Raw genomic sequence first — 16,410 nt, 5'->3', positions numbered from 1 at the left:
TCTCCCTTTTCTCTGTTCCAGGTTCACAACCTCAAAACCAAGCTGCTAAACCACTCAAAACCTGCATCTCTTCTGCACTACTTAAAATTCTAGCAGTAAATTGCAGGCCACACAAACTATAAGCTAAAGACCACTCACATGCAGTACTAAGTTACTCTATAGGCTAATCAAACCATTTGGACAGATCTGGGCCGGATTAAAAAAACGACTTTATAACTGAAAAAGGATCTGTATTCCTACTGCAGGGATTTCATCCCAGGGTCGGCCTACATCTCTCCTCCTGCCTTGAGTCTGTGTCCCCTTCTGTTACTGTATGGCTGCACAGAGCCGCTAACACCTTTAACTGGGCCAAACACGTCGAGTTACTATCTGACGTGTCAAAAGTATCCTATATATCCAGGCTGAGGAATATACCTTGTACAGTTAGTACACAACCCACAATACACACAGTCCTCCTGCAGGGGTTTTGATAGGCGACTCCCTCCCTGTTCTTTGTCAGGAAGTGGGAGGCTGGATTTAGGGAATTTAACAGTCGCCCACATATGTTTTTACGCCACCGACTCAGCTCTCCCATCATCTTTCAGTTCCAGGCCACCCCCAAACCTTCACTGTTAAACTTAAACTCCTGATAAAACCTGTCATCGCTTGTCCAATATCAAACTTCTGAGTCTTGACCTTTAGCCACGAACTGGATCCTCTGGATCAAACGCTCACAGCCCAGAATACTGATCCTGACACTAATTCTTAAATGAACATCTTACTTAAGCAGTCATTTAAACCAAAGCTTTATCTCCAACCCTGATCACCACTGTTCTCTAACAGTCTAATGTTTCACTTCTGGCCCTGTCTTTCCCCATTGGAGGGCATGCTGCGATCCAATCCAGCATACTCCACTGCCCAGCACTCTGTAGGCTGACAGGGTCCAAACAAGAAGCAGTCATCACCAGAGGACAAGGGGTGAAGACAAACGACAAAAACAGTGAGACTGGGAGCCCTGGGGGAGGAAGGAGAGCCTCGCCCCACAGATGGGACTGACTGTGGAGGACAGATAAGGGGTTGGAGGGGTGTGATGTGATTGCTTGATTTCTAGACTCACAATACCCTGGAGCCATTACAAAGAAAAGAGATAGACAGAGAGACAGAGAAAAAGAGAGACAGAGAAAGAAAGACAGAACAAGAGAGAGAAAAGTGAGATACAGAGAAAGAGAGAGATTGAGAGCGAAAGAGAGAGATTGAGAGAGATAAACAGAGAGATTGAGTGAATGTGTTTTGTCCGTTTGTATATCTGATTGAGCGGATGTGTGTGTTTGCAAGGCTACATTTTGCTGTGTGTATTGTTGACGTATACACCTGCTATAGAGTAGGAGGAGGAGGAGGAGGAGGAGGAGGAGGAGGAGGAGGAGGAAGTGTGGAGTCAGTGTGCAGGTTTAGGTGATGATGTGAAAGACAGTGTTACGTCAATCAGTCCGCTGCAGACGCAAAGGTTAACGGTAGTTCACCGGCAAAGAGCTAAAAATAACCCCACATGCTCACTACCTCCCTAGAGTTTAAATGTTTTAACATCAAATTAGAGCCAGGCCTCAGAGAGTGCTGAAATATGAATACACAGCTAGCCTAAATATGCTGACCAGCAGGCTTTTACCAGGCCTCAACAGGGGAGCAGAGAGAGAGACAGGAAGGGAACAGGGGAGAGAATGAAAAAGAGACAGAGAGAGGGAGAAATAGACAGCAGAGGAGAGAGAGTGAGAGAGAGCTTGGAGGAAAGGTAGAATCAACGGAGCGGTGGAGTGGTACTTTGTGTGTGTTCATTAAGAAAGCGATCGACGGCTGCTACCCTTTAAACAAAACATTCCTTTTATTTCTGCTCTGTCTCTCCACAGATTGATCATCGCTCACTTGAGGATCAGGATGCACTAGAGAGCATGTCTATACTTGCAGGGGAGACTAGAAAGCTCCATTCTAAAACCCTAGAAATACAGTTGAAGTCGGAAGTTTACATACACCTTAGCCAAATACATTTAAACTCAGTTTTTCACAATTCCTGACATTTAATCCTAGTAAAAATTCCCTGTCTTAGGTCAGTTAGGATCACCACTTTATTTTAAGAAGGTGAAATGTCAGAATAATAGTAGAGAGAATTATTTATTTCAGCTTTTATTTCTTTCATCACATTCCCAGTGGGGCAGAAGTTTACATACACTCAATTAGTATTTGGTAGCATTGCCTTTAAATTGTTTAACTTTGGTCATATGTTCCGGGTTGCCTTCCACAAGCTTCCCGCAATAAGTTGGGTGAATTTTGCCTCATTCCTCCTGACAGAGCTGGTGTAACTGAGTCAGGTTTGTAGGCCTCCTTGCTTGCACTCGCTTTTTCAGTTCTGCCCACACATTTTCTATAGGGTTGAGGTCAGGGCTTTGTGATGGCCACTCCAATACCTTGACTTTGTTGTCCTTAAGCCATTTTGCCACAACTTTGGAAGTATGCTTGGGGTCATTGTCTATTTGGAAGACCCAAGCTTTAACTTCCTGACTGATGTCTTGAGATGTTTCTTCAATATATCCACATAATTTTACTACCTCATGATGCCGTCTATTTTGTGAAGTGCACCAGTCCCTCCTGCAGCAAAGCACCCCCACAACATGATGTTGCCACCCCCGTACTTCACAGTTGGGACGTGGTCTTCGGCTTGTAAACCTCCCCCTTTCCCTCCAAACATAACGATGGTCATTATGGCCAAACAGTTCTATTTTTGTTTCATTAGACCAGAGGACATTTCTCCAAAAAGTACGATCTTTGTCCCCATGTGCAGTTGCAAACCGTAGTATGGCTTTTTTTATGGCAGTTTTTGAGCAGTGGCTTCTTCCTTGCTGAGCGGCCTTTCAGGTTATGTCAATATAGAGGACTCGTTTTATTGTGGATATAGATATGTTTGTACCTGTTTCCTCCAGCATCTTCACAAGGTCCTTTGCTGTTGTTCTGGGATTGATTTGCACTTTTCGCAACAAAGCATGTTCATCTCTAGGAGACAGAACATGTCTCCTTCCTGAGTGGTATGACGGCTGCGTGGTCCCATGGTGTTTATACTTGCGTACTATTGTTTGTACAGATGAACATGGTACCTTCAGGCATTTGGAAATTGCTCCAAAGGATGAACCAGACTTGTGGAGGTCTACAATCTTTTTTCTGAGGTCTCGGCTGATTTATTTTAATTTTCCCATTATCTCAATCAAAGAGGCACAGAGTTTGAAGGTAGGCCTTGAACTACATCCACTGGTACACCTCCAATTGACTCAAATGATGCCAATTAGCCAATCAGAAGCTTCTAAAGCCATGACATAATTTTCAGGAATTTTCCAAGCTGTTTAAAGGCACAGTCAACTTAGTGTATGTAAACTTCTAGCCCACTGGAATTATGATACAGTGAATTATAAGTGAAATAATCTGTCTGTTAACAATTGTTGGAACAATTACTTGTGTCATGCACACAGTAGATGTCATAACCGACTTGCCAAAACTATAGTTTGTTAACAAGAGATCTGTGGAGTGGTTGAAAAAAGATTTTTAATGACTCCAACCTAACGCACAACCCCAACGCAGCAGTGGGAAAAAGCTATTTTTATGTCAAGCAAAATTAGGGAACAATGCTGTTATGTCATCAGATATTGTCTTCAAGACTACAGAGAGATTTTAGAAGAAAATGAATATGTATCGCTTCAAATGATAATGTACCTATAATAACTCAGGTAATACCTCTAGTCTCTGTCAGATTATTTCATTAACATAAGTCCTAACATATGTCTGGTAGGATAGCTGAATGTTGTAGCTGTGGTATAAGTAATGTGGCTCTACATAAGCCAACAGCTAAACAGTGTCATAACAATGTCCTCCAACACTCTCAACAATTTATCAAGCAAACAGAACGCAGCTTATCTAATGACTTCAGTCAGTCAAGACAAAATGAACCACAATGAACCTAAAAGCTATGCCAACACTCTCCACTTACCCACACAAACACCTACACAAACCTTCTCACTCACCTACACAAACCCACTCAAACACACTTACCCACACAAACCTTCTCACTCACCTACACAAACCCACTCAAACACACTTACCCACACAAACCTACTCACTCACCTACACAAACCCACTCAAACACACTCACCCACACAAACCTTCTCACTCACCTACACAAACCCACTCACCTACACAAACCCACACAAACCTTCTCACTCACCTACACAAACCCACTCAAACACACTCACCTACACAAACCTTCTCACTCACCTACACAAACCCACTCAAACACACTTACCCACACAAACCTTCTCACTCACCTACACAAACCCACTCAAACACACTTACCCACACAAACCTTCTCACTCACCTACACAAACCTTCTCACTCACCTACACAAACCCACTCACCTACACAAACCCACTCAAACACACTTACCCACACAAACCTTCTCACTCACCCACACAAACCTTCTCACTCACCTACACAAACCCACTCACCTACACAAACCCACTCACCTACACAAACCCACACAAACCTTCTCACTCACCTACACAAACCCACTCACCTACACAAACCCACTCACCTACACAAACCCACTCACCTACACAAACCCACACAAACCTTCTCACTCACCTACACAAACCCACTCACCTACACAAACCCACTCACCTACACAAACCCACACAAACCTTCTCACTCACCTACACAAACCCACTCACCTACACAAACCCACTCACCTACACAAACCCACTCACCTACACAAACCCACACAAACCTTCTCACTCACCTACACAAACCCACTCACCTACACAAACCCACTCACCTACACAAACCCACTCACCCACACAAAACTTCTCACTCACCTACACAAACCCACTCAAACACCTACACAAACCCACTCAAACACACTCACCTACACAAACCCACTCACCCACCTACACAAACCCACTCACCCACCTACACAAACCTTCTCACTCACCTACACAAACCCACTCATTCACTTACATAAACCCACACAAACCCACTCACTCACCTACACAAACAGACCCACTCACTCACCTACACAAACAGACCCACTCACTCACTCACACAAACCCACTCACTCACACAAACCAACACTATCTCTCCCAACATCAATCACAACCGTCTATTAATTTCAGTGCTTCATATGGAATACCATTCACATTGAATATAAACAATCAGATGTTTCCATTGGAGTGTTTTAATCTTCCAGAACAGCACTGATTATGCAGTCAGTCAGGCAACTAGAGATTGGTTTCTATTTCTGTAGTTGCTGTGTCTAAATGTGTACTCTGTTTAAGGGGAAATCAGGGTAAACAGATGCTGAGAGAGAGAGAGAGAGAGAGAGAGAGAGAGAGAGAGAGAGAGAGAGAGAGAGAGAGAGAGAGAGAGAGACAGAGAGAGACAGAGAGAGACAGAGACAGACAGAGAGAGACAGACAGAGACAGACAGAGAGAGACAGAGAGAGACAGAGACAGACAGAGAGAGACAGACAGAGACAGACAGAGAGAGACAGAGAGAGAGAGAAATAAACAATAGCAGTAGAGACAGGAACAGAAAAGGCAAGTACACTCCAGACTGGCCCTGACCTGAGGGCAACACAGCTCTAACCAAAGAAGGACAGGAGGAAAGGAAGGTGGGGGGATGAGAGAGGGCGAGATAGATGTGGGGGGAAGGGAGGGAATGGCAGCAGATCCACACGCGTGTCCGCATGTTTGTGTGTGTGCATGTTTGTGTGTGTGCATGTTTGCGTGTGTGCATGTTTGCGTGTGGGCATGTTTGCGTGTGGGCATGTTTGCGTGTGGGCATGTTTGCGTGTGGGCATGTTTGCGTGTGGGCATGTTTGCGTGTGTGCATGTTTGCGTGTGTGCATGTTTGCGTGTGTGCATGTTTGCGTGTGTGCATGTTTGCGTGTGTGCATGTTTGCGTGTGTGCATGTTTGCGTGTGTGCATGTTTGCGTGTGGGCATGCTATGGGGCTGTTACAGGGGTTCATTTTGATGGGACATCATTCACACACACCGTTCTTTATGCACTTCCACAGAAAATAAATACAGTGTGTAAATGGCTGTAAAGCTGTGTGTTTGTGTTTGTGTTTGAGAGGGAGGGAGACATAAGGGCCAGCTACACATTATTGCACACTGAAACTGTAAATGACAAATGCGTAGCATCGCATAGAAGGGACTCAGAGGATATTGAGAACTGTAAACAGCGCATTCGAAAAGTATTCTGACCCCTTCACCTTTTCCACATTACATTACAGCCTTATTCTAAAATTGATTAAATAGTTTCCCCCCTCATCAATCTACACACAATAACGCATAATGACAAAGCAAAAAACATTTTTTAGACCTTTTTGCAAATGTATTCAAATCCAAAAAGTATTCAGACCCTTTACTCAGTACTTTGTTGAAGCACCTTTGGCAGCGAGGGACTCAGAGGATGGTGAGAACTATAGAGATGATATACTCCCTGAAATACCAGCCTACACTGACACAGTGTAGACAGAGGAGCTACAAAGGAGGACATGGTCACATGATTGGGACACAGGGTCTGTGATTCACACATATTTCTCAGGGACCAAATGTGTGGCAACAAATATCCTCATTCCAGAAATCCAAGTTTCATGTTGGTGAGTGCCAATATTAGCAAATGTATAGAAAAAACATACATTCCTGTCACCATGAGAGAAACCATCCATGCTATTAGTCCCATGAGTTCACTGAGTTGAGAAAAGTCTCACTCAACAAATTGAGCTTCTTATTTCTCCTTATCTTTTCACATCTGCGCAGAGAGTTGAAAACCCTAATGAAACTGGTAACAAAGAATGCTTTAGATGAGAACTCCAAGTGTCAGACCAGACATGGACCAAACTAAGTATTATGAGTCCATAAAGCAGTTTATGTATGATTCTTCAGAATACACCTTCACTCAAGGTGCAGCAACGATGTAAATGGAGGTCTATGTTAAACATGACAAAAAAAGCCGATATATTTTCATAGTAATGATCGCAAATCTTAATTTTCCATTTTGATATTTTTTACATAATTTCACAAACCATTTAACCACAGAAACCATAACAAATAGCAATATGACATAGCTGGATCGGACAAATCTGTCACCAGAGGAGTCAGTCAACCACCATGTTCACTTGGTGCCTACCATTATATGGTGCGGATGCTTCTTGGCTTTCCGGACGTTGTCGATGAATCGCCGACCCATTTTTTTGGCATACCACACCGAGATGAACATCCTGCCTGAGTGCTGAACACTGAGCCGCCGAGTGGAACCTAACAAACACCGTTCACCTTCAAAAATGATGGACGAGCCGGGGGAGTGGGTGGCAGAGAGAAAGAGAGGAGGTGCGCTGAAGGGGCGTTTCCTCGCCAAAAATATGACAAATGCATAAACACTTATGATATCAAAGATGATATCAAGGCAGTCTCTGCCACATGCCAACATTATTAGGAGTATCCGTATAGCCCGGGAATATCTCGATATAAGTTAAATATACTTTTTAAAATAACCCCATAGGCTTACTAAACATGAACATTCAACTCATGCAAAATGACTTCAACAATCGAAAGCCAAAAATCTCAACAATACCCCTGATATCAAGCATTGGGCTAGGAACGCAGATAGCTTTACATTCCAAACCAGATTTGGTTTAATCCGGGGGTGCCAAAATCACGGTCTGTGAACCAAAATAACTTGGGAGATGCTGAGGAGAGTTTGGACTCCGTCGACAGCGTTCCTTCCTGCCTCTGCCGTGTAATCCAAGTGTGGAGTCGTTCGTTTGAGGAAGACGGCAGTTTGAGTGGGATTGTAGCCTACCCGCCTGTCTAATAATTAGCCTACTTCTTAAATATCAGGAATAGTGCTATTTGGAACAGCGGTCAATTGAAATATGGACTAAAAATAAATAGCCCAGCCTACGAATAGCCTTCGACAGGGTTACTTATTTTCCATTCACGTCACACTGAATATGGTTGCATCTAATTTGGGAAAACAAGCTCTAAACAGATTAGTCCCTGCATATCTAAAATGTGTTCCGTTCTATATTCTGAGGAGTGCGACCGTTCCCTCCAAGCGAGTTCCATCCTCTGTTTTAGAACAGCCCGCTGTAGTTTCTCTCTCTGAGCGAAGATCCCGTGCCTCCCACCCTGTACTCTGCTCACTGAGATGCAGTTTATGCTGCGGCGGCTGCTGTACCCCCTCCCACCCCAGGGGAAGGAAAAGGGGAAGTTTGATGGCAATTATGATGGTGATGGAGGGGTGTTGATGGTGTTAGTGGTGTTTGTTTGTGTTTAAAGAGGGTAGAGTGGTGTTTATGTTTGAAGAGGGAGTGGTGACTAAGCTTTGGAACAAGGGGTAATAAACATAAATCTAAATGGACATTTTAATCTAAAGTTAAACACACTGCAATATGTGCTCGGTCATACATATTTCATATCCCTGTAGTCAATTCAAACTATAATCTCTGCACCACTCATCAATTAAACAGCATAGCAGCAACCCACTGTATCAGCCTAGCGGTTTACACAGTGTTCTACCAAAGCAGCGCAGTAGGTTGCACTTCCAATGTCAATCAGCTGCGCAGTCATTACTGTGTTGGCCACATGCTGCCGACATGCAGTATTCCAATGAGCTATTCCTCTCTGGCAGGCAACACTTTCTTTCTGCCACCAGGCAGCCCTAGTTTCCCTGTCTGTCTCTCTGTCTGTCTCTCTGTCTGTCTCTCTGTCTGTCTGTCTCTCTGTCTGTCTGTCTCTCTGTCAGTCTGTCTCTCTGTCAGTCTGTCTGTCAGTCTGTCTGTCAGTCTGTCTGTCTGAGCTGTGGTTGACAGTGCTCCACTGCCCCAGGCTTTCCCAATAGGACCCAACTCTACAGGGATGCCACTTCACTAGAGCAGCGCTGGGAACAAAGAGCACATATTTAATGTTTAATTCAATATTCTGTTTGTTTCTCTTCCTCTCTCTGTACCCGCCTATCTCTCTCTCTCCTCTGTTGTCTGTCTGTGTCCATCCCTTCTCTCCTCCACCCCACTCTGCTGCAGCCAATGAAGTCAGCACCATGGACAGCAACACAGACAGCGATGGAGCACTAAGAGAGAGACGGAGAGACAGAGGGAGAGATCCCCAAAGAGAAAGAGAGAGGGAGGGGTGGCTGAGTGAGAGATGCAGTGGGAAACACTGTAATGTCTGGGTCTGGCAATCATCCTATTGCTGAGTCTCTAGCGGCTCGAGTCAGCCAATTACGTTGCTCCTTGGTGGCAAACTGCTCAAACTTGGAGGAAGTGGAGAACGTCAAGAGACAATGCCACCATCTTCTCTTTTATGATCTCTCTCTTTATCATTCTCTCTATCACTCAGTCACACACACACACACACACACACACACACACACACACACACACACACACACACACACACACACACACACACACACACACACACACACACACACACACAGGAGTTATGTAAGGACATGCAGAGCTGACAACCTCATTTTGGTAAATAAGATTTCTCTCCCCTGCCCTACCCTTACCTAATTTTGTCTCACTTCTGAGTGCAGGGCCCTCTCTACTCTCACTCCCTCCCTCCCTCCCTCTCTTCTATCTAATGCTGACGATTTTCTCTTCTTCTAGCTTGCATCGTCTTCCTCTTCCTCTGCTCTCCTCTCCCCTTCCCAGTAGACTTAAGCTTCTCCTGCACAGTAATTACATTGGAGCTGCAGGGACATCTTTAAACATTTATTAAAGAAAAGTAAGGAAGACAAAGAAAATGAAGATACCAGTCAGATACAGAGATGAATGCAGAGAGAGAGAGGGAGCAAGGGGAAGAGAGAAGAAGGGAGAAGGGGCGATGCAGGGACCTGGGGAATACGTTACAGGAAAATGGTAATTGAATTCCTGCATTAAAAAAATTACTGGGTTACTTGACTGTAACCCAAACATGGCAGTAAATATGAGGGAGTTCAACAGACTCTCATAGTATACAGCATGTGGAGGGAGGGAGAGAGGGAGGGAGGAGTTAGAGGAGAGGGAGAGAGGGAGGGAGGAGTTAGAGGAGAGGGAGAGAGGGAGAGAGGGAGGGAGGAGTTAGAGGAGAGGGAGGAGTTAGAGGAGAGGGAGAGAGGGAGGGAGGAGTTAGAGGAGAGGGAGAGAGGGAGGGAGGAGTTAGAGGAGAGGGGGAGAGCGAGGGAGGAGTTAGAGGAGAGGGAGAGAGGGAGGGAGGAGTTAGAGGAGAGGGAGAGAGGGAGAGAGGAGTTAGAGGAGAGGGAGAGAGGGAGAGAGGGAGGGAGGAGTTAGAGGAGAGGGAGAGAGGGAGGGAGGAGTTAGAGGAGAGGGGGAGAGGGAGGGAGGAGTTAGAGGAGAGGGGGAGAGGGAGGAGTTAGAGGAGAGGGGGAGAGGGAGGGAGGAGTTAGAGGAGAGGGAGAGAGGGAGGGAGGAGTTAGAGGAGAGGGAGAGAGGGAGGGAGGAGTTAGAGGAGAGGGGGGAGAGGGAGGGAGGAGTTAGAGGAGAGGGAGAGAGGGAGGGAGGAGTTAGAGGAGAGGGGGAGAGGGAGGGAGGAGTTAGAGGAGAGGGGGAGAGGGAGGGAGGAGTTAGAGGAGAGGAGGAGAGGGAGGGAGGAGTTAGAGGACAGGGGGAGAGGGAGGGAGGAGTTAGAGGAGAGGGGGAGAGGGAGGAGATGGATGAGAGGGAGGAGATGGATGAGAGGGAGAGGAGGAGATGGATGAGAGGGAGAGAGGGAGGAGTTGGATGAGAGAGGGAGAGAGGGAGGAGATGGATGAGAGGGAGAGAGGGAGGAAATGGATGAGAGAGGGAGAGAGGGAGGAGATGGATGAGAGGGAGAGAGGGAGGGAGGGAGAGAGGGAGGGAGGAGTTAGAGGAGAGGGGGAGAGGGGAGGGAGGAGTTAGAGGAGAGGGGGAGAGGGAGGGAGGAGTTAGAGGAGAGGAGGAGAGGGAGGGAGGAGTTAGAGGAGAGGGAGAGAGGGAGGGAGGAGTTAGAGGAGAGGGAGAGAGGGAGGGAGGAGTTAGAGGACAGGGGGAGAGGGAGGGAGGAGTTAGAGGAGAGGGGGAGAGGGAGGAGATGGATGAGAGGGAGGAGATGGATGAGAGGGAGAGGAGGAGATGGATGAGAGGGAGAGAGGGAGGAGTTGGATGAGAGAGGGAGAGAGGGAGGAGATGGATGAGAGGGAGAGAGGGAGGAAATGGATGAGAGAGGGAGAGAGGGAGGAGATGGATGAGAGGGAGAGAGGGAGGAGATGGATGAGAGGGAGAGAGGAGATGGATGAGAGGGAGAGAAGGAGGAGTTGGATGAGAGGGAGAGAGGGAGGAGATGGATGAGAGGGAGAGAAGGAGGAGATGGATGAAAGGGAGAGAGGGAGGAGATGTATGAGAGGGAGAGAGGGAGGAGTTGGATGAGAGGGAGAGAAGGAGGAGATGGATGAGAGGGAGAGAGGGAGGACATGGATGAGAGGGAGGAGATAGAGGAGAGGGAGAGAGGGAGGAGATGGATGAGAGGGAGAGAGGGAGGAGCTGGATGAGAGGGAGGAGATGGATGAGAGGGAGGAGATGGATGAGAGGGAGAGGAGGAGATGGATGAGAGGGAGAGAGGGAGGAGTTGGATGAGAGAGGGAGAGAGGGAGGAGATGGATGAGAGGGAGAGAGGGAGGAAATGGATGAGAGAGGGAGAGAGGGAGGAGTTGGATGAGATGGATGAGAGGGAGGAGATGGATGAGAGGGAGAGAAGGAGGAGATGGATGAAAGGGAGAGAGGGAGGAGATGTATGAGAGGGAGAGAGGGAGGAGTTGGATGAGAGGGAGAGAAGGAGGAGATGGATGAGAGGGAGAGAGGGGAGGACATCGATGAGAGGGAGAGAAGGAGGAGATGGAGAGAGGGAGGAGATGGATGAGCGGGAGGAGTTGGATGAGAGGGAGAGAGGGAGGAGTTGGATGAGAGGGAGGAGTTGGATGAGAGGGAGAGAGGGAGCAGTTGGATGAGAGGGAGGAGTTGGATGAGAGGGAGGAGATGGATGAGAGGGAGAGAGGGAGGAGTTGGATGAGAGGGAGGATTTGGATGAGAGGGAGAGAGGGAGGAGTTGGATGAGAGGGAGGAGTTGGATGAGAGGGAGAGATGGAGGAGTTGGATGAGAGGGAGGAGTTGGATGAGAGGGAGAGATGGATGAGAGGGAGGAGATGGACGAGAGGGAGAGAGGGAGGAGATGGATGAGAGGGAGAGAGGGAGGAGATGGATGAGAGGGAGGAGATGGATGAGAGGGAGGAGATGGAGAGGGAGGAGATGGATGAGAGGGAGGAGATGGATGAGAGGGAGGAGTTGGATGAGAGGGAGGAGTTGGATGAGAGGGAGAGAGGGAGGAGTTGGATGAGAGGGAGAGAAGGAGGAGTTGGATGAGAGGGAGGAGTTGGATGAGAGGGAGGAGATGGGTGAGAGGGAGGAGATGGATGAGAGGGAGAGAGGGAGGAGGTGGATGAGAGGGAGGAGATGGATGAGAGGGAGGAGATAGAGGAGAGGGAGAGAGGGAGGAGATGGATGAGAGGGAGGAGATGGATGAGAGGGAGGAGATGGATGAGAGGGAGGAGATGGATGAGAGGGAGAGGAGGAGATGGATGAGAGGGAGAGAGGGAGGAGATGGATGAGAGGGAGAGAGGGAGGAAATGGATGAGAGAGGGAGAGAGGGAGGAGTTGGATGAGATGGATGAGAGGGAGGAGATGGATGAGAGGGAGAGAAGGAGGAGATGGATGAAAGGGAGAGAGGGAGGAGATGTATGAGAGGGAGAGAGGGAGGATTTGGATGAGAGGGAGAGAAGGAGGAGATGGATGAGAGGGAGAGAGGGAGGACATGGATGAGAGGGAGAGAAGGAGGAGATGGAAAGAGGGAGGAGATGGATGAGCGGGAGGAGTTGGATGAGAGGGAGAGAGGGAGGAGGTGGATGAGAGGGAGAGATGGATGAGAGGGAGAGAGGGAGGAGGTGGATGAGAGGGAGAGAGGGAGGAGTTGGATGAGAGGGAGAGAGGGAGGAGTTGGATGAGAGGGAGAGAGGGAGAGGTTGGATGAGAGGGAAGACTTGGATGAGAGGGAGGAGTTGGATGAGAGGGAGAGAGGGAGCAGTTGGATGAGATGGAGGAGTTGGATGAGAGGGAGGAGATGGATGAGAGGGAGAGAGGGAGGAGTTGGATGAGAGGGAGGATTTGGATGAGAGGGAGAGAGGGAGGAGATGGATGAGAGGGAGGAGTTGGATGAGAGGGAGAGATGGATGAGAGGGAGGAGATGGATGAGAGGGATGAGAGGGAGAGAGGGAGGAGATGGATGAGAGGGAGGAGATGGATGAGAGGGAGGAGATGGATGAGAGGGAGGAGATGGATGAGAGGGAGGAGATGGATGAGAGGGAGGAGTTGGATGAGAGGGAGGAGATGGATGAGAGGGAGAGAGGGAGGAGTTGGATGAGAGGGAGGAGTTGGATGAGAGGGAGAGAGGGAGGAGTTGGATGAGAGGGAGGAGTTGGATGAAAGGGAGGAGATGGGTGAGAGGGAGGAGATGGGTGAGAGGGAGAGAGTGAGGAGGTGGATGAGAGGGAGGAGATGGATGAGAGGGAGAGAGGGAGGAGAAGGATGAGAGGGAGGAGATGGATGAGAGGGAGAGAGGGAGGAGATGGATGAGATGGATGAGAGGGAGAGAGGGAGGAGCTGGATGAGAGGGAGGAGATGGATGAGAGGGAGGAGATGGATGAGAGGGAGGAGATGGATGAGAGGGAGAGAGGGAGGAGATGGATGAGAGGGAGAGAGGGAGGAGATGGATGAGAGGGAGAGAGGGAGGAGATGGATGAGAGGGAGGAGATGGATGAGAGGGAGAGAGGGAGGAGATGGATGAGAGGGAGGAGATGGATGAGAGGGAGGAGATGGATGAGAGGGAGGAGATGGATGAGAGGGAGAGAGGGAGGAGATGGATGAGAGGGAGAGAAGGAGGATGCTGAGTGTCAAATAAAAGTTTATGCATCACATGCTTGGTAAACAACAGGTGTGGACTAATAGTGAAATGCTGACTTACAGGCCCTTCCAACAATGCAGAGAGGAAGAAAATAGAGAAATAATAGAAAGTAAAACATGTAATAGAAGTAATAATAAATACATAATGAGTAATGATAACTTGGCTATATACACAAGGTATCAGTACCGAGTCAATGTGCAGGGGTACGAGGTTATTCAGGTAGATATGTACATATAACTAGGAATAAAGTGATAGACAGTAAACAGTAGCAGCAGCGTATGTGATGAGACAAAAAAGTTAGTGCAAAAAGGGTCAGAGAAGGGGGGGAGGGGGGCAGATTGATAGCATAGCGAGAATAGTAGGCTAATGTGCAGTGGATGGGGAGTAGGATTGGGTAATAGGGTTCAATGTAATCGTGCATGAGAAGGGGTGATTGGGATCAGAGTGGTGATAAAACCAAAACCCAGTAAAGGATTGGCGCGGACAGCCTGTCAGTCTAAAGCCTGTCGTAATGTCCTATCATAGACAGGTCTTTAAGGGCTGACCTCAGTGTCAATGCACTGTCGTCACCATAAAGAGCTCGCTTAAGACAGTCTTAAGGACTCCAAGCCAAAGCTCTGTGACGCTGGTGCTGTCATCTCCATAACTAAGGAGGAGGTTTAAGCCTGCAGGGCCACCTCCTGTCACCATGCCAACCCACTGCAGTGCTTCCTGAGGCCATCCTACCCATAAAGCAGTGGTCATCAAGGCAGTGGTCTCCAAGGCATTCCTATCTGATCACCAAATATTTCTGTAAAAAATGATACAGCCTTCCTTTCCTAGTTTTTTTTATTAATTTCACACTGTTGGCGGTAGGTGCACTTGATTCAGCAGCCCCAGCACCTTGAACCATTTCATGTGTCTGACAGTAGAACTCTGTCTAATCGGCAGGCCCAGAGAGAACTGCACTTAGAGGCCTACCACTGGCCAATCAGATAGCTCAGATCACCGTGTATGCAGTTTCCTCAAGCCATAGACTGTAAAAAGAAGCCTTGAACGCACAGCAAAGTTCGTAATGTGAGATTTCTAAACATTTAAAACCATGATTTAAAAAAAATATATTTAACCAGGCAAGTCAGTTAAGAACAAATTCTTATTTACAATGATGGCCTAGGAACAGTGGGTTAACTGCCTTATTCAGGGGCAGAACGACAGATTTTTACCTTGTCAGGTCAGGGATTCAATCTAGCAACCTTGCGGTTACTAGTCCAACGCTCTAACCATTAGGCTACCTGCCGCAAAGAGAGAGAGACTCAACAAATACCGCAAAGAGCTGCAGTTTTTATGAGTAAGTTCATGTTTAAGTTGTTATTCAGCACTGTCAACACTTTGTTCAACACTTTTATAAGCCATAAAATGTGCATTCTCCCTACTTCCACTCACGCTACAACCAGCACTGCAGTACAGTAAAGTGTTGTGATTTGCTTGTGTTGTTATTATTAGCAGCGTGCTTCTTTAATATCAGTTCATATTTCACTGGTCATAGGAGAAACAACATGACTGGGTGCGACTTAAGTTTTGCCATCAGCTGGAAGACTGTGTCCCCTTTAGGGAGAGACGAGGGACGGTGAGTTGGGTGAGAGGCAGACTCACCGCTGCTCCCTCCCTCCCCTCAGACTGACCATCAGATGCAGGCCATCAGTCCAGTAAAAAAAAAGCTAATTATTATGCTCACTCAGCTGTGCTTCACAAGTAATACAACAATTGATCTATTACCAGTGTGATCATATACGTACAGTCTGAGAAGAAGAACAACACTGGCAGGGCAATTCAAGCAAAGCCAGTATGCAGTGATAATGTATTGGGCCTATAGCTTACTGCACAAACCTCATTGCTACAGTACTGTTTTTAATTGGTTAATGTTGCATAGGGTTACATTTTTTAAGTCATGTTAATAAAAAACCAGCGGTAGATCTCGGCATGCATTTTGACTCAGAACGTGATCTTGATTCAGTAAAGGTTGGTGACCACTGGCATAAAGCATCAGAACAGAACAGAATAGAGCAGGAGTCTTCAGTGTTGTTGGCAGACGGAGCAGTCAGGCACTTAGCAGCCAACGAGATGCACGACTGACACCACAACTACTGCCATCTGCCTAGAAAACCACATCAGTGGCTTCCTGTCGCTGCAAAAGCAAGAGTGTGTGTGAGTGTGTTGGGGAGATATAATTTATTGGATCACTGCTGACGGGCTGGGGAGCTGAATCCCTAAGGAGCACTCCACACAATGCAGCATCACATCACATCTCATACTGGCACACACACACACACACACGCACACACACGCACACACACGCACACACACGCACACGCACACTAACA

The 16,410-nt window shown here is 47.4% G+C and overlaps 1 protein-coding gene across 2 annotated transcripts in view; it reads right to left on the bottom strand.

Moving 5' to 3' along the window:
* Positions 1–7,168: 7,168 nt before the first annotated feature.
* The window catches only part of LOC115204335 (disks large homolog 4-like), a 50,720-nt gene continuing 41,478 nt past the window's right edge, over positions 7,169–16,410 (bottom strand). For both annotated transcript variants that reach the window (XM_029769834.1, XM_029769832.1), the window contains exon 4: positions 7,169–7,348. In XM_029769834.1, coding sequence (XP_029625694.1) covers positions 7,331–7,348 — 18 coding nt within the window. In that variant the 3' untranslated portion in view covers positions 7,169–7,330. The remainder of the gene's footprint in view (positions 7,349–16,410) is intronic.

The sequence above is a fragment of the Salmo trutta genome, chromosome 12 (genome assembly GCF_901001165.1).
Source record: "Salmo trutta chromosome 12, fSalTru1.1, whole genome shotgun sequence".
Classification (NCBI taxonomy): domain Eukaryota; kingdom Metazoa; phylum Chordata; class Actinopteri; order Salmoniformes; family Salmonidae; genus Salmo; species Salmo trutta.
The sequence above is the reverse complement of the archived record's forward strand: the minus strand, read 5'-3'. Positions and strand labels throughout refer to the sequence as shown.